The sequence below is a fragment of the Lagenorhynchus albirostris genome, chromosome 10 (genome assembly GCF_949774975.1).
Source record: "Lagenorhynchus albirostris chromosome 10, mLagAlb1.1, whole genome shotgun sequence".
NCBI lineage: Eukaryota > Metazoa > Chordata > Mammalia > Artiodactyla > Delphinidae > Lagenorhynchus > Lagenorhynchus albirostris.
This window is the reverse complement of record NC_083104.1, coordinates 53,506,500-53,534,356: the sequence shown is the minus strand read 5'-3', so window position 1 is coordinate 53,534,356 and position 27,857 is coordinate 53,506,500. Positions and strand designations below refer to the sequence as shown.

General features: G+C 42.2%; 1 protein-coding gene across 2 annotated transcripts in view; it reads right to left on the bottom strand.

The window, feature by feature from the left end:
- The window catches only part of GADL1 (glutamate decarboxylase like 1), a 190,073-nt gene that overhangs the window by 140,608 nt on the left and 21,608 nt on the right, over positions 1–27,857 (bottom strand). For both annotated transcript variants that reach the window (XM_060164089.1, XM_060164090.1), the window contains exons 2-4: positions 8,783–8,955; positions 3,948–4,074; positions 1,623–1,713 (exon numbers count right to left, since the gene is read on the bottom strand). In XM_060164089.1, coding sequence (XP_060020072.1) covers positions 1,623–1,713; positions 3,948–4,074; positions 8,783–8,955 — 391 coding nt within the window. The remainder of the gene's footprint in view (positions 1–1,622; positions 1,714–3,947; positions 4,075–8,782; positions 8,956–27,857) is intronic.

Below are 27,857 nucleotides of genomic sequence, written 5' to 3'. Positions count from 1 at the left end.
CAGTGCCTGGGACACATAGACAGAAATTCAGATTTAATTGGTCTGGGCTGGGACCCAGGTCTTAATATTAACCAAGTTCCTAGGTTGATTCTAAACAGCAGAAGGAGTTGAGAATCCCTGACTTTAGGAATCTCATCCATGCCCGCTACTGAAATTACCATCATTTGCCAGTAACACCTAAATTTATAACTTCCATATAAATATCAGAATTTCAGGCCCATATATATCTCAACTCACCAAGAGTATACTCTTAAATATTTCAAAGTTACTGCAAATGCAAATGTTCACAATTGAAAACTGAATTACTGCTCTTGCCTTTTCAACCATATACTTGAAAATTGGTCCCTCTTCCGGTGCTTCTTATCTCAGTGAGTGACATGACCAACAACCCAGCTATTAAAGCCAGAAACCCAGGCATCATCTTATAAACCTCCCTCTTGTTCCCATTTCCAAGATCCAGTATATTATCCAGTTCTTTCTGTTTTATCTTCCAAAGACATTTTTCCCTCTCTATTCCTACCACTTCTGTCTAAATCCAAGCAACTATCATCTCTTACCTGACCAAGGTAATGCCATCCTAATGGGTCTCCTCCAATCCATTCTCCATATTTCCAGTGATCTTTTTACTAAGCAAATGTCACCTAGTGATGTGGAAACCTTCAATGGCTTTTCATTGTACTTAGAATAACTCATAAATGTGGCCCACTGGGCCCTGCACGTCTGGCTCCAATCTTGTCCTCCATGACACCCCCCATAACTTTCTCAGCTACACCCACCCTGACTTTTCGGTTCATAGCACATGCCATGCTGTCTCTTGTCATAGAGTCTTTGAACATGCTGTTCCCTCTGGAACCCATCCCTCCTCTTTTCACCTAGTTAACTTTCATTCTTTCTTCAGCACTTAGCCGTCACTTCCTCAGAGAAGACTTCCCTCAGTGCCCAATAAGGAAAACTTGTCCCATTTATATTTATAGCATCATGCACCTCTCCTTCATTTGAAAATAATACATTAATTTGTGTAGATCATTTTGATTAATTTTTTTTTTTTTTTTTTTTTTGCGGTATGCGGGCCTCTCACTGCTGTGGCCTCTCCCCTTGCGGAGCACAGGTTCCAGACGCGCAGGCTCAGCGGCCATGGCTCACGGGTCCAGCCGCTCCGCGGCATGTGGGATCTTCCCGGACCGGGGCACGAACCCGTGTCCCCTGCATTGGCAGGCGGACTCTCAATCACTGTGCCACCAGGGAAGTCCCATTTTGATTAATTTGCATGCATCTCTTATATCACTAGATTATTTGCTTCATGGAGGCAAAGCGGAGGTTTGTTTTTACACAAAGTATCTCTCCAGCACCTTAGCACAGACATGGCTTTTCATGCAGGAATGAGTTCCTAATCAATTTTCTCATCTGTTAAGTGGAGATAATTCCTGCCTTACGCATCTCACAGTACCACTATCGATCAAACTGTTCTTTGAATACTGCAAAGTGTCATAAGACTATTCCATTATTTATGATGACACTGCACAAATGAAACCATTAAATAGAAGTTCATGAAATAAAATTTCACCTACTTAACAAAATCTCTAATCCATATTCCTTGTAAAATTCCATTTAAAGGTACTCACACACTTGGGTTTAATGCTTCTGTCATAAATCTGGCCACCAAAGAGTAATAATCAAGTCCAGCATATAACTGGTTGAAAAATCTTGGATGGTCTGTAAATTGAAACAGAATATTAATCTACACAGCAGTAAAAAAGAAAGAGAACTATCGACAGAATAACATAAGTGACTCCTTCAGACAATGTAAGCAGCTGGATACAAGGAGTATACAATGCATGATTCCACTTATATGACGTTCAATATGGGGCAAAGCTGATCTGTGGAGACAGAGATTAGAATCCTGGGTACCTTTGGCAAGGAGATATTGATTAGGAAGGGGCTTGAGGGAGCCTCTGGAGTCCCAGGAATGGTGTATATCTTGCTCTGGGTGATGGTCACTTACACGCAGATATGTACAAATTCACTGAGCTGAGCACCTGAGGTTTTCCACTTTCCTGAATGTAAATTATACCTCAATTAAAAAAAAGCATTTAAAATATTGTCATGTACAAGGGAAACAAATGTTGAAGACCCATTTCATAGCCCTGTCTACTGAACAATATGTTTCTAAGCAGAACTTGAGTACTCTTTTGAGGGCTTTGCTTTACCTGTTTCTTTTTAAATACAACCCAGACCCAAACCAGAACCTTGAGAGATGGATTATTTGAGCAGTTTGTCCACATATCAAAGCCTGCTGCTACCTTTACCTTCTAAAAATATCGATGTTAATTTCCCTAATTTAAACACATTTCACTCACCAACAGGGTTCACTTCAGGCTCCTGGCAGTGAGTGGCCTTTTAATTTTTCAGATTGGGCCATTTTTTATAGTGCAACTGGCATCGTGTTGATGGAGTACGACGTGACTCATCATGCAGCTTACATAAACTTTCTGATTCAATGCACTTCAAAGGCAGTTGCCTTTAAGGCTCGAAAAACTTCAGTTCCAACTTTCTATTTTTTTCCCTCCTATAAAAGGTCTCATAAAGGTTCTTGGCTTTACACAGTGTGAATATTCACACCAAACCCCCGGCTAACGGCTGGCTTGACATTCTCAATCATAGGAAGCCCAGTGTGACAAAGAATAAAGAGGCAGGAGGCCTATTTCTAAATTTGGGTATTTGGGAATCATTTTAGTTAGTGACCTCTCATTGCAACTCACCACATTTAGTTTTGGGGTTTTTTTCTCTTGAAACCAGTTCAATGAAAAACAAAAGTCTCAGAAGAAAATGTCTTTTCGTATAAAACGTGGCAAACTTCCTCTATTCTGGCAAAGAAAACCAGACATCGCTACAAGTAATTTTAATAAGATTTTTTTTTAGTTCCGCGTTAATTTATGATTGATTTCCATGGTAACTTTATGGAAAGTATCCAGTACACTGAAAAATCTACTGCATTAAATGTCATTCTACACTTCCGACATGCACTGTAATAATGAGATATGTATCTCTGCTTTTGAAATGCTAACTGGTTTTTTGATATATACACCAGACTTTCCCAAGGGAATATAAACCAATTATTTTTAGCCAGGATTTTATTATGTTCTTTCCACTAAATTTAGTTCGGTGTCAGAACTCACAAGGCATAATGTCTGTATGGTCTTAAGCACTAGATTACCTTTATATCACACTGAGAAATGCATATTTTGGAAAGTTATTCTTCTACTTCTGACACTTATTCACTGGGTATACAGGATATTAACAGTCAATTGGAATAGGACTTAAGCACAAGACAAATATCATGTTACTGCATTTACAAAAGATCACAGTGGTTAAGCATTATTGTGAAACTATCAGAGCAAAAACTCCCCATGCATTCATTTTCTTATACCTTCCGAAAGGTTTTTATCTTTTGATCCTGCTAGATTTTATCAAATAATTTGGTACTTGCCAACTGCCAAGAGTACTTTACAAATAAATCTATCCCTGTTTATAGTAAAGACACCCTCTTGAACATTTTGGGGGGCCATATTCTGGGTGATCAAGATTTAAAATCCCTTAACAACTTCTAAAATCAAAATACTGTTTATCAGTTTGGACCAACAAAAGAAATGATAAGTAGCAGTCATGATACTGCTACTTATCAGGAGGATGAGGATTGCTGAAGAGGAGATAATATTTACATATGACCACTAACCATCAGTTTTTCTATCAACCTACCTTTGGCCTTGACAAATCCATTTTACGGATTAGATGGACCATTGTCAAAACATCAGAACCACTATTTTTGATCCAGGTTTCTCATCCCATAAACAGTGCCCTAGTCGCCTTTACTGTGAGGTAAATACAGGCTTAAGAAAATGGAAGAACGTGTTAGAGGCACGGATCAAGGGAGTCAGTGAAGTTCTTACTGGTCTTGACGCTGTAGCGTATGACGTCCTGGCAGAGTTCCAACAGCCGGTGGTGTGGCTCTCCTGTGTCCCTCAGCTCCAAGTCGAGGAGCTGTTTCAGCTGTTCAGGGGGCCGCCACTCACAGACCTAGAGATTCGGCAATGGCACAGTTAACTGGGCACCTGCTAGAGCCAGGTGTGGAGAGGATGTCAGAAGCGTGGCCCCTACCCTTGTGAAGCTTCCAGACAAGTGAGAGAGAGAGAGATTTAACCTGCAGCCATAGTTCCCTGTGACCAGAGCTATGATGGTAAAGCAGATGTTGTTGGAACAAAGGAGGGACCCCATCCTACATTTGGGAAGATGTCCTGGAGGAACTGACATCTAAGTTGTGACATAAGAGTGGGATGAACCAAGCAAAGATTAAGGGATGGGGTCATGCAAGGGGCCCTCTAGGTGGGAGGAACAGCACAGGCAAAGCTGAGATATAAGGGCACTCACAGCCCTTCTGAAGAGTGAAGTCCGTTGGTGTGGCTTGAACACAGAGCCTGGGGGAGGGAGGGAGAAGTGAAGTTTGGCTCCCGGCATAACTCCTAACTTGTCTCTCTGCTTGTCCCCTGGCCCCATACAATCTACTCTCAACCAGGCAGCCAGAATCCAGAATGCTCCTCTTGTATATGAGCCACGGTCTCCCCTCTGCTCAAACACCTCTGATGGCTCCTCATTCTTTCAAAGTAAAAGCCTACGTCCTTATAATGACCTAAAACGATCCTGTACAACCTCCTTTCCTGGTGGCACTGCTTTCCTCCCAGCTGACTCCGCTCCCACAACCTGGCCTCCTTTCTGTTTCTTAAAAGACCAGGCACATTCCCACCTTTGGGTCTTTGCCCTCAGCCTGGAATGACCCCCCCTCCAAATATCCTCATCACTAACTTCCTCACTTCATCCAAAACCCTTCTCAAATGTCACTTTCTCAATGACAGCAATCCTGAGTCCTTATTTAAAATCCCAGGCTGCACATTACCCCAGCTCTAGCAATTCCCCCCAACTGTTTCTTCTTTTCCTTCTTCCATAGCACCTGACACCTTCCAGTGTGCTGCGTAATTCATTTATGATATCCTACACAATCTCCATGAGAGCAGACATATCAGTCACTTTGCTCACCGATCCCAAGTAACTAACATGGCCTGCCATAACAAGAGGTTATCAACAAAGATGTGTTGAATGAATGAATGAATGAAGAGATAAACAAGGCTCAGATTGTGACAGGCTTTGTGTGGCATGTTACAGAGTTTGAACATGGCTCTAGAAAAACTGTTATGTTTTGGACAGGAGGATTATATGATCATATTTGTGTTTTAGACAATAGCTTTGGTTGCTATATGGAGATTCCAAATAAAATTGGAAATAAGAGGTTACTCTAATAAACCAGGCAAGAGAAGGTAGTAGTCTGGATGAGGCTAGCTGCTTTGGGAATGAAGCATATCTGGAGATTTTGAAAATGCACCATCAACAGAACTGAGAAAGCTGTAGCACATCAAGGATGAGGGAGAGCAATGAGCCAAAGGCCATCCTGAGGTTTCCAGCTTGCACACGGGTTGATGGTGGATGGGGTGGGGTGGGGATGATGATTTGGGGGCACATTTAGTCCAAGGCACCTTCAGGACACCCAAAAGGGGTGTAGCAGTTGGACTGAAGCTCTTGTAAAAGATCAGGAACAGAGTTCCAGGCATCCATTATAATATGACACAGGTGACACAGCTCAGAGGGAACCTACAGGAAGAGGGGAAGGCGCAGGGTCTCACCTGGGCGGCGCCAACGCATGAGAAATGGTCAAAGGGAGAGGAGCTCAGTTGTGAGTTGGAGGACAAGCCAGGGAGGCAGGGAGACTCCCAGGAGAGTTTTGTGCTACTAAACAAAGGAAGAAGGATGCTTGAAGGAGGAGACGGTCATCACTGTCAAATCCTGCTGAGAAGCCGACTTAGACAAAGCCTGAGAAGTGCTCCTGTGATTTATCGACAAGGAGGTGTCCTTGGCAAGAGCATTTGACTAAGGGAGGTGGGAGTGGAGGCCAGATTGTGTGAAGTGAGGATGTAGGAGGTGAGGAAGTAGAGGGAGGGGGGCAGTGTTGACAATCTTTAAAAAGTTTCGCTGTGGAGGGGAGGAGAGAGACAGGGGGGCCTCCAGGGAATAAAGACCAGCATGTGGGAGGCTGGGGAAAGCAAGAGGAAATACCAAGTCATGCGAGAGGTATGAAATCAAACTCTCAGCTTAGAACCAAAATGGGCAGAAGTAAATCAAATGGGCTGAGCCCATCAAAAAGAAGGACTATGGGTTCATGTAATGTGGATGAATCTCCAGCACATTTTGCTGAGAGAAAATAGCAAGACTCCAAAGGCTACTTGTGATATGATTCCATCTACCTTACCTTCGGAAAAGGCAAAAACCACAAGGACAAAAACAAAAAACAAAAAACCCACAGATCAGTGATTACCAGGGGCTAGAGGTGAGGGGAGCGGTTGACTATGGAGGGGCACGGGGAAATAAGGGGGGTGATGGACCTTAATCTGTATCTTAATTCTGTTCATGGTTACAAGACTTGTCAAAACTCATAGAACTGCACACCAAAAGGAATACATTTGACTGAATGTAAATTACAGCCCTATTAAAAAACAAACAAACAAATAAACAAACAAAAAAAGTGGCTGATAAAAAGTGTCTATCAAAGAGGGTGCTAGTAATAATCATCTATGTGTGGGGACCCATCCTATCCTCAGGTCACCTTTGAAAGGGGACTTGTTGAATCTCTGACCAAGTAGGCTAAGTCAGCAGCATAAAATCCTCACCTCCCTCTCCCAACCTCAACATAACTTTCAAGCCAGCTTCATATGGATGCATGTCTACTATACTGCAATGGGCTTGGGGTTGCTTAATGGACAACTTAGGGTCTTAAGCCTACCCTTCTCATCCTACCTCCCATTAGGGCCCTGTATGAGCCCTTCTTTCTAGATGAAGGGTCCTCTTAGTGTATTAAATACCTTATCCTATTACAACTCTCTATCATTTACCTCCCGCTTTCTTCAACACACCTGTGCTGACTTCTCTCTGTCCATCAAAACCTTACTTCACCTTCAGACTCTGCATCAAAGTTCAAGGTGCCCACTCCTCAGTGAAATCCCCAAACTCTGCCCAAATCACGCAGCATTTATCACATTCTTATTGGGATCCCCTGTTCTCTATCCCAACAAAAACTTGTTCTCCCAATGAGATTAAAATTCTGTTCAAAGCTGAACCTTTTTCTTACTTTTCTTAATATCCCCCAGGCCCAAATGTAATGCTTTACCCTTAGCTAACACTCAGTTAATATTTAATGACTGAATAAAGGCCGATATAAACAAAGTTCCGGGGGAGTAGTTTACTCCAAAGTAAAGCAGGTCCAAAATATTCCCCAAGTACAAAGAAGACAGGAAAATATGCAATTATAAGTACATATCAGGAAACACTTCCAGTGACTTTGCCTTGAATTTAACCATTCCAAGATCATGGGTCATTTCTATTTTCCTATTATTTTCCCAAACGCATGTTACCAAAAATTCAGCATACCACTTCACATTCAAAATTACTTTTTTAAATGACATTTATTTCTCCTGATAAAATTGAAATGAAAATCTCTCCCTCCATTTCCTGATAATCTGATTCCAGTATGAAAGGTGATCAATGTGAGAGAGGTTAATTTTGAGATTTTAAGAGACGTATGGAGGAATCATTAAAAGCACAAACTCTGGGCTTCCCTGGTGGCGCAGTGGTTGAGAGTCTGCCTGCTGATGCAGGGGACACGGGTTCTTGCCCCGGTCCGGGAAGACCCCACATGCCACGGAGCGGCTGGGCCCGTGAGCCATGGCTGCTGAGCCTGCGCGTCCGGAGCCTGTGCTCCGCAATGGGAGAGGCCACAGCAGTGAGAGGCCCGAGTACCGCAAAAAAAAGAAAAAAAGCACAAACTCTGAAGCCAGCCTGCCTGGAGTTTAGTATCAGCTCTGAGACTTGCTAGCATGTACTTTGGGGCAACGTACTTGACCTCTTGTGCCACATTTTTTCCCTTGTCTCTAAAATGGAGTTAATAAATAGCACCTGCATCTTAGGGGTCTTTAATGATTAACTACACAAACACATGGATTAAATACACAAATGCGTATGGAATAGTTCTTAGAATATCACCTGGCACGTAGTAAGTACTGTTAAGAATAGATGTTATTAGTGGTAATTCCAATATCAATTTGCATCTGAATTTGGGTCTGAATTTGAAACCTAGAACCAGTCATTGGTACCAGTCAGAAGTCAGACTTCACAACCCAAGATTTCTAGTCTGAGCTCAGACAAGGTCCTGGTAAAGACCCTCAGATAAATTTTTAAACTTTTCACACTTTTTCTACCTTCTGCTTGGTTTTCCCTAGTAACATAAAGAATATGCGCAAGAAAATGGAAAGCAGAGTGTGCTTTGGAGAGTGTAGAAAGCAGATCATTGGGTGGTTTATAACCTATATTGTTATCTGGGGTGAAAGCTTCATCCTGTGCTTCACAGCCTTACCTGGTTAAACTCTGGGTCTCAGCCAATTTCCTGACACATGCTGGGTGGCAAAGTAAAAGTCAACCCTCCCAGGAAAACAGAGACTGGGTGGGGTTCTGGAGGCGGGGATGGGGTGGGGAGTAGATACAAACTTTGGTATCTGGGCATCCCCTTGAAACAAAGGTATAGAGGAAATGAAAGCATGATTCCCATTTCCCTTACGTCTAGCCAGCCAGGTTTGGTTAAAACCTATCTTTCGCATTCTTAGCGTTCCTTATAGGTTTTTATATTTACCTTCTCATTGATGTCTGTAGCCTTCAAAACCACCTCTTCCATTATTAGTCTACAGGCCTCTTCGACAAATTTTTCTCCTGCTTTTGCATCTGTTGTGGGGCCATTCAGTATGACTCCATCCACGAAAACAGTGTTCTTCCTGCTGGGAACCATCTCTTGTGGATCGATATCTCCTGGAAGCACACAATCAAACCATGTTTGAGAGATAATCTAATTCGAGCACAGAACAAAACACAGGGGAAATGGCTCACCGTCCCACCTTCAAAGGGCATACCTTCTTTTAATACATTTGAGGCATTGAAGCTGACAGCTTCTTATGGTGCCCAATGGCATGACAGAGTTAAAGAAAGAAAGTTCCATTTTCCATTCCCGCAGCATCTTGTTTAGCATCAGGGAGCGTGGAGGAGCTCAAGCAACATAAATTCAACCCATTTTACTCACTCATACAAACATCTTTCAGACACATGTACAAAAAGATCTTTGTAAACACAAGCCCATGTCTAGTTCATGGGCACACACTCTCTTGTAATTTAAGGATGACCATACCTTTCCTTTTCATAAGTCATACCTAAAGAAGAAGAAGTAATGTCAACATGCCTTTTCTCTTAACTTTACGTTTTAAGCCTGTGATTAAATGCCCTTCTGCCTTGTCTATGAAACCCCTCGTTAAACCCACTCGGCCATTTCCTACTGAGAGAAGGAGAAAAGAATGTGAGCAGTGTCGCAATTCCTGTAAACCCGTATTTATAACACCTTTAAACTTTTCAAACTTGCAATTTAGGCAGAAGGATGGAGCAGGACATTTTCAGGACTGGACAGTTGCCAGTCAGTGACTAAAGGTTAAAAGTCAACATGGAAATCTATATCTGAGAATAAAGGTTACTGCCTACCCAAAATAGCCCTCCTCCAAAATAATTCTGGCAACTTAATCCAGATATTCAACCAATATCTGCCTCAAGCTCTGACTCGACTGTGTTCTCTTTTTCTGATCACTATCCCTTTCCTCCTTATAATGTATATGTTCACTGAGTTGTGGAAATTTACAGAAACAATTTTTAAAAGTATTTTTCAGCACCTCAGCTAGCACAGCACCTCACTTATTCTTTGTAAATACACCTTAAATATGCTGATGGTCTGTATTTCAAACATTTTTATACTTATTGAGGGTTCTAACTGTATTAACAGTTATTATACCCTGGAGCCCATCTTCTCCTCGCAGTTAAATGTTTGGTACAATTCCGTGGTTTCCTAAACCCTTTAATTCTATGACTGGCAAACTCAAATGGTGTCCACGAAGACAGATAAAAATGTCACCAGAAGATTCCCCAATTTGAGAAAGACAGAATCTGTAGCAAAGGATCGATCTTTTATCCTCACACCCAAGGGTAAACCATTCAGAGCTCCCACGATGAATTTCAGTTCCATCCTTCACTTTCACTTATGTTTCACTTGAAAAGATGTATTTGACTTGGTTTAGGACAAATGGTGAAGCCCTGGAGTTGAGCTTTTGGATGGAAATGCTCTACACCTAAAGGCACTTTCCTCCCCCCAAATTTTAGGTCGTAAAAATAAATTGGAAAAGAGGGCAATTATTCAGGGAACCCTGGTTATGTAAGTGGGCAGTGCTATTATTAAGCACATGGAAAAAGTTCAATTTTTTTCTAACCTCATTAGTAGGATTTCAGGTTTTTATTGCCCAGGGAATAGCAACCACTCTGTAGGCCTCTCAGAGTTTCCCTCTCTCTCTCTCTCTCTCTCTCTCTCTAACACACACACACACACAAATGTCAAACACCCACTTGAAACCAGAATAGCAGAGAAATTGAAATTAAAATTGTCTGTTTCTCCACAGCCATCAATTACAGAAATCGCCTATAATTCAAACAATTATATAGGAGAAAATACTACTTTAAAAAAACTAAATAGAATTGGGTATAAAGTATGCGTCTTTTCTTGATAGATATGTTTTATTTCTATTACCAGATGTGATCATGTCGCTCCTTCCCCACTACATTTGCCCAACTGGAAAAGACCCTCCGGAGATTGAACAGTCAGTCAAGCTGTGATCTTCTGGGGATGCACACCCAGGACCTCCCATCTAACTGCTAGAGTTGATAGCGGTAAATAATGAAATTGTTCAATGGGAGGAGTGTTCCATGAAGAATATACCCAGAATCTGTCTGCTCTTCATTCCCCGCTCCCTTATCACCATCAAACGCTTGGGTTAGCCTTTCAACTAACCCTCGGCTGCCACCCTGCCCTATGTACCGTGTAGACAATTCTCAACATAGTAGCTCCTATGTGTCTTTGAAAAGATGGCACATCACATGATGACTCCTCTATTCAAACCATTCAATGACCCCTTATCTCAACAAATTAAAAGTCAAAGTCCTAATAATGACCTCTAAGGCTTTAAATGAACTCCTCCCCCATTATCTCTTGGAACTCAAACCTCATCTCTTATTCCTGCCCTCAAAGCTCACCATGTTTCACCCACCTTCTCCTCTTCACTCTTCCTCGACTCTTTTCTTAAACACCAGCTTCTCAGCGAGGTGTCCCCGACGACCCCATTTCACACTGCACCACTCCCCTCCCCCACCTTCTTTCTCTGCTTTATTTGACTCAAGAGCAGTGACATACAATTCTTATTAATTTACTTGTTTAAATATTGTCTCTGCAACAGAGGTTTTGCTCTATGGGAACATGAGCTTGTGTCTGTTCCACAGCACCCAGAATGTGCCTGGCAGTTTGTAGGAGTTCCATAAACATTTGTTGGCTATTAAACTTAAAAAGCCCGGGACCCTGGTTCCCTCCACCATTCAGTGATCATGTCCCTTCCTCTGAGGTGCCATCGCAGGTTGCCAGCCCTAACCGAGGAGGAAACACCTTCGCTGGAATAGGGCAGACATGGAACTCCATTCATGGGCTAGAGAAGGGGCAGCAGGGGCTGCAAGAAGGACCTGGAGAACAGGGTCAACAAGGCAAAACTGAGTTTGCAGTCTGGGTTATCAAAAGAAACAGTTGGTGAGAGGCTCTCACTTTCTTCCCTGAGCTGTTCTTTTCACCAAGGCCACTCCTACTCTCTCTTTTCCCTCCTTCCCTTTTTTGTAGTCATATGACTTCTGAAAGTCAGTCCATAACAAATCTCATTCCAGGAACCGCAATTCCAAGCGTGGAAGCCAGTCAATCCTGAAACACTCCAACTTCTGAATTTCCACCAATTCCTCAACTCCATACTTTCCAAACCCTTATCTATATAAGCTCAACTTCTGTTTTGTTTAAAGAGATGCCCAGCTCTGCCTTGCTGAACAAACAATAAATTCAGCTTCAAATATTGTTTCAGAGATTCAGTCATGGCCTCTTTCATTGACATAGGAGTAAATGAATTAATACAGACGAAGACCTAAAACAATGCCTGGTGTGTAGTGGGCACTCAATAAATGTTAGAAATATTAGCTAACTCAGTAAGTGTAAGTTAATAGTAGTAGGCAGTCAAGACTATTTATTTATTTCTTTTATTTTTTTTTCGCGGTATGCGGGCCTCTCACTGACGCGGCCCCACCCACACCCCCGCCGCGGAGCACAGGCTCCAGACGTGCAGGCCCAGCGGCCATGGCTCACGGGCCTGGCTGCTCCGCAGCACGTGGGATCCTCCCGGACCTGGGCACGAACCCGCGCCCCCGGCATCGGCAGGCGGAATCCCAACCACTGTGCCACCAGGGAAGCCCAAGACTATTTATTAAATACATAAACAAACAGGAGTAAATTACATGTGACAGTAAGCAATGACAGTAGAAAGGGAGATCTCAGAGTAATCAGATGCTCAGGGTAATGAACTCTAAAGTGGCTGGTGAGTTATCCCCTGGAAGAATGGGAAGACGAAGGCTCAGTGGGAAGGGACTGTCCTTATGAAGAGAGTTGAACTTCTGGCAACAGCCAAGCAGTTCAGCCCACATGGGGTGGGCAGCTGTCCAGACTTCCCACCTTGCACCGTGGTTATCTGTGTAGAGGTTTTATTTCTTGCACCAGATTGTAAACGCCTACAGAAGGGATCCATGTCTCAATTTTCTGGACATTCCAGAAAACCGTTCAGCCGTTGGCATTCGTAGGCACTCAGCAACTCTCTGAGGACTGGCTGAATGTATTGTTATCCTGGAGGTCATCTTATCTAACCCTTTCATACAGTCCCCCAAATCCCCTCCCCAACCCAGTGGCTGATACAACAGGAGAGCTGAGTTCTAGTCTCTCAGGTTCTTTGATCCTGGAATAGTATATCCTCTCTGTGCTTCAGTTTCCTCATCTATAAAATAGGAGATAACCCGAGGAAAGTGCTGGGCTGGCTGCACTCTCACTTACACTAACAGTACTGAAATATACTAACATTGCAGGTGGGTTTAGGGACCACTGTTCTGGTTGACCTCTAAGATGCTTCCAGAATCTTAACATCTTCGTTTGCCTGGCTTCCTTCTTATCCTTTAATAATTATGTTTTTCATTTCAACAAACGTGTTACTCACCTACCATGTGCCACACAGCAGGTGGGGGCTAAAGACAGGAATTGGATCATCTCCTTGAGGATCTCAAAGTCTCTTTGGGGAGTTAGGTGCTGGAAATTTACAAGAATAAAAGACATGTGGGGTAGGCTCTGTTCTAAAAATTTTATAGATTTAGCAAATTTAGTTGTCACAAAATTTCCAGTTAGTTACTCAGTTTTATAGTTGAGGAAGCTGAGACACAGAGGGTTTAATTGGCTTGCCCAGGGTCACAGAGCTGGTAAGTAGTGAAACTGGGGTAAATAATATAATATATTGAAGTTCTACAAAGGAGCAATGAGATACTGCTCTATGGGCATCTACAGTTTGCAAGGCAGTGTTAGAGAGTTAGTAATGACAGCATGATGAATTAGACTCGGTGCCTGTCCTCGGTAATTGAGAGCCTCAGAGTTTGAATAATGCAATAGAAGATAAAGGGTGTCAAGTGCCATGAGAAGGATACCAATAAAATGTTTTGAATGTAAGCAATGTAGACACTTAGGGTTAAGGCTTAGGGTTATAGGAGAAGCTGAGGTATCAGAGAAGGCTTCTGAATTGGAAGACCTGTCTTCTCTTTAAATATCTGCAGTAAGAAATAATAATAATAATTTTAAAACCTCATTACAAAGTTATAATTTTAAAACCTCATCTTAAAGTAGCAAGTCCATGACAAACAGCTGTGAGTGGTCACAAAACTTCTCCTACAGTGACTCAATATGCATTTGTGTCATTTCTTCAGGCTTTTACACTAGTTGGGTAGACAAAGCAAGTCTAATTTCTCTTCCACGGGACTCTAATCCAAACACATGAAGACCTTTACCAACTCTCATCTAAATCTCTTATTTTGCCAGTTAAAACTGTTCCAGTTTCTTCCATGGATCTGAGAGACCATGGTTGTTAGTCTGGGTCAGTTTATTTCTATCTTACAAAATGAGGCATACCCCAGGTGTGGTCTCACCAACTCAAAATACAGTGAATTGGTATTTCCCCTTCTCTGGTCTTCATGATTCCATTAGTAAGGCTTCTATTAGCATCCTAGTTGATTCCAAAGCTTAAGCTTTGAAACCAGGCAGATCCTGGCCCCAATTCTAACCATGTTGCTGTGATCTTACCCATATCACTTAACTTCCATGTGATCCAGATTTCTTATCTGGCCAACAGAGAAAATAGCCATGCCTATTGCACTGAGTCATTGGGAGGGTTGAATGTGGCCGTACGTGCAAGCTGCAGAGCCAACTGCCACGAGTAGAGTACAGGACACAGAGTATGGGGACCTTTACTGTGGCTAAGTCTACATGAACTCTTCCAGCACCCACAGTACACTGTTGGCCCAGGTAAAGTTTAGAATCAATAGCCTTAGGTCTTTGTCAGAAGGTCTGCCAATAAGAGCCAAGCTTCCCATATGAGATTCTTTAATTGTTAAGAGCAAAACAGCACTAGGAAAATAACTCTTGCTTCCAAAGGATGGAAAGAGGAACAATGGATCAAAAGTGAATCCAGGCATCTGGTGGGGAGGCCAAGGAACTCTTCAGAAAACTTGTGCCAAAGACATTGGGGCCCCAGGGAGAGCTGAGGGTCAGGATCTGGAAAGCCCAGTAGGCCAGTCCAAGACAGGAATGAGAAGCAAAACCTGGGAAAAGAGGATAGTATTAATTAATAAATTAATATGGGCCTACCGTGTACCAAGCACCAGCCTGGTGCCTGGGAATACAGAAATTAAAAAACACAGAATCTCTGCTCTCAAGTTGCTAAAAGTCTTGAAAGACAATATCCAGGGGGCCAGGGAGAAGAAAAATAGAGCTGAACAAAAGTTGAAGAGACATTCCTCTGTTCTGGAGTTTTCCAAGTCAGGTGTCTCTTTTAAGCTCAAAAAAGTGCACACCTAATTTAGTCAATGTACCTGGTCCTGTAAGACTTATACATTGTTTGCATCCCTTTTGAATTTCACAACCATTTTAAGTCATTTTTGTTGTCTTAGAAACAACACACCAATGCCAGGGTAACTACGAGCAGTCTACAAGGAAGAAGGTTATAGGAAATAAACAAATATTAAGAAATAACAATAATACAAAGCAGTGGCCACAGAAGCTCTGAAGGTGTGGGTAGTAGCAACAAGTACAGGGACTGAGTCTCTGAATCTAGCTCTGTGATTGGTAGAATCATAGACCTGACTTAGAGACCAAACCATGTCCACAGTACAGCCCCCAAATATGAAGTCACAGGAGAAAACGGCAAAACTATGCTCACAACTTTAGTCAGCTAGAGATGGGCACCCAAAGGCAAAAAAAAAAAAAAAAAAAAAAAAGAAAAGAAAAAAACAAAATTTAAATCACTCAGTCTCATTTTGGGGGTTAAACTCTCTTTAGTTGAAATATACAGTGAGTTAATACTTCTTTCATTTATACTTCCCAAAATATTTACTGAATACCTGCTATGCATAAGACACTGGGGTAGGCACTGTGGGAGACTCAAAGATGGATCAGACACACAGACAGTGACTTCAAAGTCCAATAAGGAAAATTAGACACATTTATGAATACCTAGAATCCCATCCAGAAGGTATAAAGCATGATACTTGAGGTCAGACAAAGCACACACTGAAATTCCAGAGGAGGGCTTCTGACTGTAAGAAGCAGAAAGTCCTCTTAGATGATATTTAAGATGGTCCTTCATTCAACCATTCAGCAAATACTTACTTAGTGCCTGTTATGTTCAGAACACTGTGTGAGGCATTGGAAGCCAAGCCATGAACAAGAAGACACAAATTTACATTTACTTGGGATGGATGGGAGACATAGTTAATAAAAAGGCAAACAGATAAATAATTAAAATAACTGCAGACTCTAATAAATGTTCTGAAGGAAATTACCTGAATGACTTGATAGGATGAAAATAAGGAGGTATTTCAGATCTGATCAGGGGAAAGTATTTCTGAAGAAGAAACATTTGGATTGAGATGCAAATGAGGAGAAGGTTTCAGATGTAAAAAGACATGAAAAGAGAATAGTCCAGAAAGAAGGAACAAAAAATGCAAATAATCTATAAATTGTCCTTCTAAAGGAATAGAAAGACATCAGTGTAGCCCAGTGTGAGGACGAGGGGAAGGAGGAATAGAGTGAGCTTTGGAAAGACAGACGGGTAGCAGGTTAGGTAAGGTGTTTTATTCTAAAAGCAACAGGTAGCCACTTAAAGATTTTAAACAAAGGAGTAACATGATCTGGTTTACATTTCTAACAGATTTCTCTGGTACCTTGTAGAGGATGGACTGTCTGAGTGCAGGTGTGGAAACAGGGAGATTGCTTAGGAGGCTACTACAGAAGTCTGGGCAACAGAGAATGGTGGCTTTGATCCAGAAGACGTAGGAAAAGCATTGCAATTGGGAAATTTTGGTGGTAAAGCCAAGAGGACTTGCTGATGAAGTGGGTGCAGGGGGTCAAGAAAACAAAAGACTCTTAGATGACAGGGCCTTATGCTGATACAGGGACCACTGGAAAAGGGCAGTCGGGTCAATGTGTGGTAAGGTGGGGATGGAGAATCAAGATTTTTGACTGATTTGTAGAAATTCGTTATGATGGGGTAGAAACAAAGATTATGGCAAGGACATTCATAACCAAAAAGGAAACTGAACTAGGCAAAAAAATGTGTGTGTGTGTGTGTGTGTGTGTGTCTGTGTCCAGGAAACCTCAAGTACTTCTGTTTGTCCAAGGGGCAGGGTCTGTAAATGGCAGAAGTGACTGACTGCTGAGAGGTGACATGGGCACCAATCTTGCAGGAACCTCACTGGAGACTGAGGAATGCGTATGTTACTTGGTAGGCAATAGGGAGCCATTGAGAACTTCTGATGGGATAAGAGGAGTGCTTTAGAAAGATGAAGTGGGTACCAGTGTCGAGTTTAGGTGGGAAATCAAGAGTTCAAGTTGGGGAGACATGATGGCAATAATCCAGGCCAGGGAGAGGGAGGACATGGACTAGATAATAGACAGGATGGGGGGTTATATTTATTTTGACTTCTCGCCTACAATATTATTAGTGCAAACTTGAAGTCAGGAATCCCGTGTCTTTCTAATGAGCCCTACAACTGTACATGGATAGTACAGTTTTCTATCCTCCAGTAAGTCTATGTTCTAAAATGATCTTTGGATGAAAGGTGACAGAATAAGATAGGAAAAGGTAATTTTGTGTATCCATACATCAGCTCCTCTCTTGCAAAGCATGGATGAACACAGAACATTTCAGAACATGTTCCCATTACCCTGGGTTTTATTTTATGAGACCCTGTTGTGTTAGCATCTGGGATGTCAGTCAAAGGACTCCGATTCTGTGGAAACACCAAGGCATGCCCTTTAACAAAAGAGCTGGGTCCATCAACACCATCCGTTCTCTGAGAGGACAAGCTTCTTAGAAGGGAGTCTCTAAGGAGCTCCTTAACATAGCTGTCAGTGCCCTGCCAATGGCCAATAAGTGCACGGTCACCATATACCCTATTATTTATTTTTAATTTCAAAAATGTTTTCCTTTCACTGGGCAGCAGGCCAAAAATTGGGTAACCTTCTGATGTTTTCAGGAGAGTAGGATTCCCCGAGACACCTACTCCTATGGCTTGAGTAAACATTACTTGACGGGATCTACATGCTGGTATTGTAAGTCTTAGCTTGTCATATTGATGGCCAGCCCGTGAAACCACCCTCAGCCATCATCCCCCCTCTACACCTTATGAACCGATGGGTACTACTTCAGCTTACAGGGACGTGGATGCAGTCAGGCTCTATGAGAAAACTGGACTGGCATACACATATAGTAAATTCCAGCCCAGGCTGGAGAACGTGGCTATGCATGGTGTCCTTTCATCTCGCTTATCAGCACCGTGCTCCCCAGAAGCTGCTCTCACCATGTCTGCCCCCTCCTTCACTGGCCACTGCCCCCCAGCGTCACCATTTCTGCTGGCACTTCCCCCTCTGCCATCTTGGCTCTGTACCCTCTTTGACTCTTCATCTAGTTTCTTGCCTACATATAGTTGTGAAACATTACATTTGCCTTGTTGCTTTATCAGTGACTCCTGTGTTTTCTGAGATTTGAGGATGAGTAGGGAGAACGTCCATTTTGAGTTTGCTTGTTTGCTTGGGGAATTTTTGGCCTAATCGGCATCCCAACTGGAACCACTCTTCCCCTCAGGACACAGTCTGGGCAGCACCGTCAGTTAAGGTTTTCCCCTTTCACGCTATCTCCAAGTTTCAAGTATTCCAGATCTCCAGAGTTGCCTTGGCTCCTGTCTTTTCCAAGGCCTCATTATTTAGCTCTCTCTCCAATTCTGTGAGTTCTCCCAAATCCTTCCAGTCAACTCCCTCTTCTAGTGAGCAAGAGTCTTTCTGTGTTCTGTGAAAACAGAAAACCATAACTAATATTCTGAAAAACTTGACTTCTGTAGAAATTCCCAACTAAGGAAAGTTAAAGACAACGACACACAGCTTAATAAGTATATTCTCTGTACCTTCAGAGTTTCCCACCTATTTTAATTGTTCTGCAAAACTTAGAGGTCATCCAGTTCCTGTCAAAAAATAAATATTGCATTTTTTCTCTTTTTTAAAATATTCCACTTATGTACAAGTCAGGATGTTTGTGGCCAGTGGGTAGAGCACTGTCTTAGCAAAAAAGAGTCTAGACAGCCCTGCCAAAAAGAAATACAATTCCAGCCACCTGTGTGATTTTATCTTTTCTAGCAGCTCTTCTAGTAGTAGTATGGCAGAAAGGGAACAAGAATATACTTGCATTTAGAAAATAACAATAGCTAACATTTATTGGATACTTGCAATGGATCAGGTACTGAGCTAGGTACCTTATATGTGTTACTTCATTTAATTCTTATAATAATTATCTTCATTAACTCAATTTTACAGGTAGGAAAACTGAGGCCAGAGAGATGAAGAGAATTATAAGTGACAGAGCCAGAATTCAAAGCCAGGCAGCCTGAGTTTGGATATCATATTTGTAATGACTATATTCTACCTTTTTCCAAAAAAAGGTGAATAAAGAGATATTGTTTCTCATGTCTTATCAACCACTCTAAACTATTTGGACACATATTTTATACTCCTAAAGCAATAAGCAATTATCTGGGAACTATGTATTAAATTGCAATGTGCTGCAATGTAATATATAGTTTTAAAACCAATTTGCTCAAGTGTTGACTGCAGGATTTTAAATGATTCCACTTAACCTGCAATTTAAGTGAAAATTTAAATACATGCTATAAATGGGTACCTCACTTACATTATCCATTGATTAACTCTGATGTAATGCTCATTTGTGCCCAGGGTACTGCCTCCTAGCCTAGGCTTTTGGAAGGTCATCTTCTAGGTCAGTAGTGGGCAATTACTCTCAGCTCAGTATTTCAACACCCATGCTATGACATTCACACGTGGCCACCCTCAAATGCAGAGAACATCACTTACCAAAACCTCTTTATGGAGTGTATTACATGAGACTGGAAAGAATATACTGAGAAGCTGCTTGGGATGGCAATAAGACCTCTCCAAGAAGCATCTTTAAGTGAAAATAGATGGTCTAAACTGCCTTCTAAGGAGGGAGGACTCTTACTTGCAGGGCAAATGCATTGCTAAATGGGGTAGGCAAATTTGGGTTCAGAGATGAATTGCTCAGTAGAGAAGAGGGTGAGGCAACCACCAGCATCTTTCTCCTCATCCTTTATGCTACACAGACTCAGCCTCACCTCCATATAAAATCAGAGCAAATATTCCAAAATTTTAACCTACCTGGGAGCCAACACAGTCACATAAACTGCATTACAGATGGTGCCCCTGAAATGGCAAACGTGGCACCTCTGGGGGATGCCCACACATCTCATTGCTACTCTTATGTTGATAAGTGAGGCACTCACAGAACACTGCATAAAAGACCATAAAGGCATTGGTCTGGGCTAGTCTACAGCTGAGACCCAATGAGGCATGAGTTTAGAGCCATCTAGAATATGTGCCAAGGTGGGGTTTTGGCCAATTTTGTGTAGGATCATGGGATCTTAGAGTTTGAAAAGCACTTACAGATAATTTGGGAAATGTCCTCATTTTGAATTTGAGAGAACTGTGATTCAGTGGCACACAGACTGATGTTTACGTATCCCCTTCTGTAAGTCTATTGGATCCTCTAAGGGCTGTCCACACTACACCTCTCAGAAGTATTTAGAACCTATTTCACATAATAATAGCTACTATTTATTCAGCCCTTCTATGTGCCAGGTTTTGATAAGTCCTTTACAAACAGTAGCACCTTTATCCTACACAACAACCCTGTGAAGATACAAACAACTAAAACCCACTCTGGTTAAGTTAAGCAGAAAAATAATTTATTGGGAGGGTGTGTAAGTTATCTATAGTTGTGTAACAAATGACCCCAAAACTTAGTGGATTAAGTCAACAAGGATGTATTATTTCCTGTGATCCTGTGGCTTGGCTAGGTCTGGGTAGTTTTTCTGGTCTTCCCTGTGCTAACTCACACACCTGCAGCAACTTGTATGTTGGCTTGGAGCCGAGTTCACAGCTGGGAAGACTGAGATAGCTGGACCTCTCTCTCCTTGTGGGCTTTCATTATCCAAGAGATTTGTTGGGTCTTCCTCAGAAGGTGATGGCAGGTCTGAAAACAGTGAAGGAAAAAGCTGACAAGCTTCTTGAGATCTCAGATTGGATGTCACACAACTTTTTTTTTCTTTTGTTACTTTTGACACACTCTGTTGGTGAAAGCAAGTCACGAGGAAAATTGTACTCAAAGATACAGGAAAAAGCTCACCTCTTGGTGACAGAAGGCAACATCACATTGCCAAGTGTATGCATTCTAGGAAGAAAGGAATTTGAAGCCATCTTTGCAATCCATCAGAGCCTACCCCCTGACCACAAATTATTCACATTCCTCCCATCTACAAAATACGCTCATTTCCATCCCAGGACCAACCCAAATCTTATCTCATTATAGAAACAGACTTCAATTCTGGGATCTCATGAGTTGTATCAAGTCTACAGACAGACAAGGCTGTTAAATTGCAGCTGCTCTTGATCCAGGGACCCATAAACAAAAACACAAGTTATCAGACACCACACACAAACAGTGAGAAGAACAGGATAACTGCCACAGACACACCCAGGAAAGAATGAAAGGCCCAGGTCCAGGCACTGACCCATAGCAGTTCTGAAATCTAGCAAGGCGTATATTGCATATATTGAATGTGGTCTGATTCTGCCCTCTGGGATGGTTTCCTAACCCATTATTCTTTGTGGCTCTTGGCTCTGCAATCTGGCAGAAGCGAAGAAACATCCCAGTCTCTGTGATATTCTTTGAGGTCGCATACAATGATGGGTAGTCGCAGACATGCAGCAGTGAGCTTGGCCTCACTCTCTTCTTCTCTTATCTGGATGCTTGGTTCTGGTTCCCCCGAGATGGCAACTACACAGAGAAACAACTTTCTTCCTCCAGCTCCTTTGACAGTCACACTTTGGCAACTGTGTATGCCAGAATTCATGGATTCCCACACAAACTCTAACCTGTCCATTCTTGACGGTGCTTCAGGAAGGCTGGTTAGTGACTTTTCTGTGACTTCCAACTTCCACTTGTGGAATTTTCCTTTCATGGCTCCTCCTACATTTGTGTAAGGTTTAATTCCAATAATAAAGTCCTTATTCCACAATGCATCTTACATACAACCTGTTACTGCATTTAATCTTCATCACAGCTGTACAAGTTATAGACATCCCCATTTTACAGACAAGGACACTGAGGCTCAGAGAAGTTAGGACACTTTCCCATGACTTCACAGCTAAAATATGTCAGAGCTCAGATTTTACCTCAGATTTATCTGATTCCCAAGCCTATACATGTAATTCCTATTCTCCATCTACTGGGAGAAAAGGGATGGGAACAGTGGTGTGCTGCTAAAATTGTTTCTGAAGAAAAATAGATCCTGATAGATCTATTTCAATGTTATGGTATTCCCATCAAGCTAATTTCAAGGTACCAATAGTTTACAAATTGGCTTACAACATTTCTGAATATCTGACACTCATGAGCTGGTATGAAGTGGCTTCTGCCCACCACGGTATAGGGATCTAGGAAAACAAAAAAGGTCTTCAATAAGGAAATGTAATCATAGTCAACAAAAGTTGGATAAGGTGGTTCTTTGGGTGTCTCATTCATGTGCAAGCTACCTGATTTCCAAGTGCTAGCACTTTCATCTCTTTGCCTGTGGCCTTTCTAATCTGCCCACTTACACAGCAAATCAGAAGCTCTGAAAAATTAATACCCATATCAGCATCCCTCAATCAACAAGCCATAAAAATTAATGTGTAAACATCCAGCTCTCTTGTCCTTCATATGGGATAACTCTGAGAGGTGTATTCTTCACTAACACTCCTAGTTACCCAGTGGAAGTAAGCTGTAGTTAACCTCAGTGATAACTTGCTTTATAAGGTATTCTCTGTTGGCCTCCCTGGGACCACCTTCCAAAGGTACTACTTATGCTCCAATCCTTGACTGCTTCTGGAAAATCCAAATCAAAACAAATGACTACTGGTTTTTGAATGCCTGTGGACCAGACAAACACTGTACTAGGTACTTATGTTACATGTCTTTATACGAATCTTCATAGCACCTTATGAGGCAAGTGTTACACCCAATTCTACAAATATGGAAATGTGGATCCAAGAGTTTAATTAACTTTATGCAGGTCACATAGCTGGCAGGGCAAAGAGCAGAGCTGATATTTAAACTATGATTGATTACAATGTCTCTTTTCTTTCCACTAAACCATGCAGCCACTCTTGCCAGGGAGGTTGGACTAACGCAGGTGAAACAATAAAAGAACAATTAACTGCTAAGCTGACATATTGTATTGAACACTTCTGGGAAAAAGTGTCATCATATGTATGTTCCACAATTACTTTCTAAAATTCTCTTTTGTTGTGCCATCAACTTGAAAAATAAGGCCATGGACAAATATTAGGAAATTCAATTTTTCATAGATTTTCTTTCTCCTCTATCACTGCTTCATACAAATTAGGTACTGAAATAAAACTGAGCGGATAGCATAGCAGAATATACCATAAGGAAAATGCATATGAGGAAAATATGTTCCATGGATGTATTTTTTGGCCCACATAGCATCTGAAAGAACAGATATGTCATAAAATACCAACTAAGTCTCTATTGATTTTGTAAGTCGATACAAAGTATTAGAAGATCAAACAACACAGCATCCAGAGTGCTGAATTGGGAATAGGCTTATTGGCTAGGAAACTTAAACAAAGGGAAGATTCAGCAATACATTTAAGAGGCAAAAAATTGAGTGTGGGAATTTAAGATTTGTCAATGCTACAGCTAAATCACCAAAACAGATTTTAATATTTAACAACGGCTTGCAGACCTCAAGTAATTTAGATAGTTGCTCTGCAATATTTCCCACTAAGAAGCTCCTGGATGCTGAAATTCTTAGCACTGCACCAAGACATGGCAGATGCTGGTGGAAACAAATATAAATCCAACTCTGATTTAATCAGTATTTTGCAGAGTTGATTTCTTACATTTAATTATCTGCTGGACAATATGCACAGAAAGAACACTCTGGAATTTGGAATGGGGTAGGGGTTCTTGCCCCAAGTCTGGCTCTATATAGTTCTGTGGCTGCCAAGTAGTACTTTAACCTCTCTGGTTAAATGATGCTCTCAGTTAAATGGTGCTCTACAAGATGACTTGCCACCCTAACAGTCAGTGATTCTATGGCTAAAGCCCTTTTTGCAATTAAATTCCTATTCATGTAATTAACATAAATCACATTCCAGCATTTCTAAAAGCAATCTTCATCAATGCTCTGCAGAACTGTGAATTCCTATAATGTTTCAGGACCTCCAAGGTAGTGGCTCAGGGGAGGAACTGATGGAGATGATGAGCAGGTGAGCCTGTTTTATCTCAAAAGCCTCTCTATACTGTTTTGCTTAAATAGAGTTCATAGGCATGAATGAATGAAGGAACACTTTGGCTTCAAATTACAATATGACTGATTGACTTTTGGCAGCCATTACTTTCCCTTCTTTAAAAAGTGGAGAACTTATCTACTAAGCCTCTTGCCATGGGACACTTCATCAGCAGACCTGAGACCCAGCTTTACACACATCTGTCTTTGGCAACTGCACTCCCCCAAGACAGTGCCAGTGTCAAGGGCAGTCACTAAAGCAGCCAATTTCATTTGTTTCAAGGCTATTTGTAGCACGATTACATGTATGACCCTCAGGTATACTGAGAAAATATAGTACTGACATACCTCGGAGATATTGCTGGTTCAGTTCCAAACAACCACAATGAAGCGAATATCAAATAAAGCGAGTCATGTGAATTTTTTGGTTTCCCAGTGTGTATAAAAGTCGTGTTTACCCTATACTCTAAACAAAGGGAGGATTTAGCAATATATTTGAGGCAACAAATGAATTGTGAAAATTTAAGATTTGTCAGTGCTACAGCTACAGTTAAGTGTGAATTAGCATTACCTCTAAAACAAACAAACAAAAACCCACTTAACTAAAAATACCTTGTTGCTAAAAAATGCTACCCATCACCTGAGACTTCAGTGAGTCCTAATCTTTTCGCTGGTGGAGGGTCTTGCCTGGATGTTGATGCTGCTGACTGATCAGGGTGGTGGCTGCTGAAGGTTGGGGAGGCTGCGGCAGTTTCTTAAAAGAAGACAGCAGTGAAGTCTGCCACATCAATTGACTCTTCCTTTCATGAATGATTTCTCTACAGCATGCAGTGCTGTTTGATAGCATTTGACCCACAGTAGAACTTCTTTCAAAACTGGAGTCAAACCTCTCAAACCCTCAACTAAAGTTATTCTAAATCCTTTGTTGTCATTTCAGCAAGCTTCAAAGCATCTTCACCAGGAGTAGATTCCATCTCAAGAAACGAATTTCTTTGCTCAACCATAGGAAGCAACTCCTCACCTGTTTAAGTTTTATCATGAGATGCAATAATTCAGTTCCATCTTCAGGCTCCACTTCTGATTCTAGTTCTCTTGCTGTTTCCACCACATCTGCAGTGACTTCCTCCACTGAAGTCTTGAACCCCTAAAAGTCACCCATGAGGGTGGGAATCAACTTCTTTCAAACTCCTGTTAATGCTGATATTTTGACCTCTTCCCATGAATCATGAATGTTCTTCATGGAATCTAGAATGGTGAATCCTTTCCAGAAGGTTTTTAATTGACTTTGCCCAGATCCATCAGAGGAATTCCTATCTATAGCCTTACTAAATGTATTTCTTAAGTAATAAGACTTGAAAGTTGAAATGACTCCTTGATCCATGGGCTGCAGAATGGATGTCGTGTTAGCAGGCCTGAAAACATCATTAATCTCTTTGTACATCTCCATCAGAGCTCTTGGGTAACTAGGTGCCTTGTCAATGAGCCGTAATATTTTGAAAGGAATCTTTTTTTCTGAGCAATAGGTCTCAATCATGGGCTTAAAACATTCAGTAAACCATGTTGCCAACAGATGTGCTGCACCCAGGCTTTCCTGTTCCATTCATAGAGCACAGGCAGGGTAGATTCAGCATAATTCCTAAGGGCCCTTTTTCAAAATGGTAAATTTCAAACTGGTAAATGAGCATTGGTTTCAATGTAAAGTCACCAGCTGCATTAGCCCCAGACAAGAGAGTCAGCCTGTCCTTTGAAGCTCAGAAGTCAGGCATTGACTTTTCGTCTCTAGCAATAAACGTCCTTCCAATAGAAGACTGCTTCATCTACATTGAAAATCTGTTATTTAGTGTAGCCATTTTTATTAATTATCTTATCTAGACTTTCAGGAGAACTTGCTGCAGCTTCTACATCAGTACTTGCTGCTTCACTTTGCATTTTGATGTTATGGAGACACTTCTTTCCTTAAACCTCATGAACCAACCTCTGCTAGCTTCAAACTTTCCTTCTGCAGCTTCCTTACCTCTCTCAGCCTTCCTAGAATTAAGGAGAGTTAGGTCCTGGCTCTGGATGTGGCTTTGGCTTAAGGGAATGTTGTGTCTGGCTTGATCTCTATCCAGTCCACTAACACTTTCTCCATATGAGCAAGAAGGCTGTTCCTCTTTCTTGTCATCCATGTGTTCACTGAGTAGCACTTTTAATTTCCTTCAAGAACTTTTCTTTTGCATTCAGAACTTGGCTAACTGTTTGGCACAAGAGGCCTAGCTTTTAGGCTGTCTAGGCTTTTCACATGCCTTCCTAAGCTTAATCATTTCTATCTTCTGATTTAAAGTGAAAGACGTAGGGGGAGACCTTCAAGATGGTGGAAGAGTAAGACCTGGAGATCAACTTCCTTCCCACAAATACATCAGAAATACATCTACATGTGGAACAACTCCTACAGAACACCTACTGAATGCTGGCAGAAGATCTCAGACTTCCCAAAAGGCAAGAAACCCCCCACGTACCTGGGTAGGACAAAAGAAAAAACAGAGACAAAGGAATAGGGACACGACCTGCACAACTGGGAGGGAGCTGTGAAGGAGGAAAGGTTTCCACACACTAAGAAGCCCCTTCACTGACGGAGACAGTGCGTGGGGGACGGGAAGCTTTGGAGCCATGGAGGACAGCACAGCAACAGGGGTGCAGAGGGCAAAGCAGAGAGATTCCCTCACAGAGAATCAGTGCCTACCAGCACTCACCAGCCTGAGAAGCTTGTCTGCTCACACGCCAGGGTGGGTGGGGGCTGGGAGCTGAGGTTTGGGCCTTGGAAGTCAGATCCCAGGGAGAGGACTGGGGTTGGCGGCGTGAACACAGCCTGAAGGGGGCTAGTGCGCCACAGCTAGTGGGGAGGAGGTCCGGGAAAAAGTCTGGAACTGCCTAAGAGGGAAGAGACCATTGTTTTGGAGTGCACGAGGAGAGGGGATTCAGAGCACTGCCTAAACGAGCTCCAGAGACGGGCGCGAGCCGCGGCTATCAGTGCGGACACCAGAGACGGGAATTAAATGCTAAGGCTGCTGCTGCAGCCACCAAGAAGCCTGTGTGCAAGCACAGGTCACTCTCCACACCTCCCCTCCCGGGAAACTGCAGCCCACCACTGCCAGGGTCCCGTGATCCAGGGACAACTTCCCCTGGAGAGCACATGGCACACCTCAGGCTGTTGCAATGACACGCCGGCCTCTGCAGCCACAGAGGACCTACAAAATACGGCTAGCCCCGTATTCCGTACCTCTCCCTCCCCCGGGCCTGAGTGAGCCAGAGCCCACTTTCCAGCTGCTACTTTAACCTCGTCAAGTCTGAGCAAAGAACAGACACCCTCAGGTGACCTACACACAGAGGCGGGGCCAAATCCAAAGCTGAAGCCCAGGACTTGTGCGAACAAAGAAGAGAAAGGGAAATCTCTCCCAGCAGCCTCAGGAGCAGTGGATTAAATCTCCACAATCAACTTGATGTACCCTGAATCTGTGGAATAACTGAGTAGACAATAAATCATCCCAAAATTGAGACGGTAGACTTTGGGAGCAAAAATATATATATTTTTCCTTTTT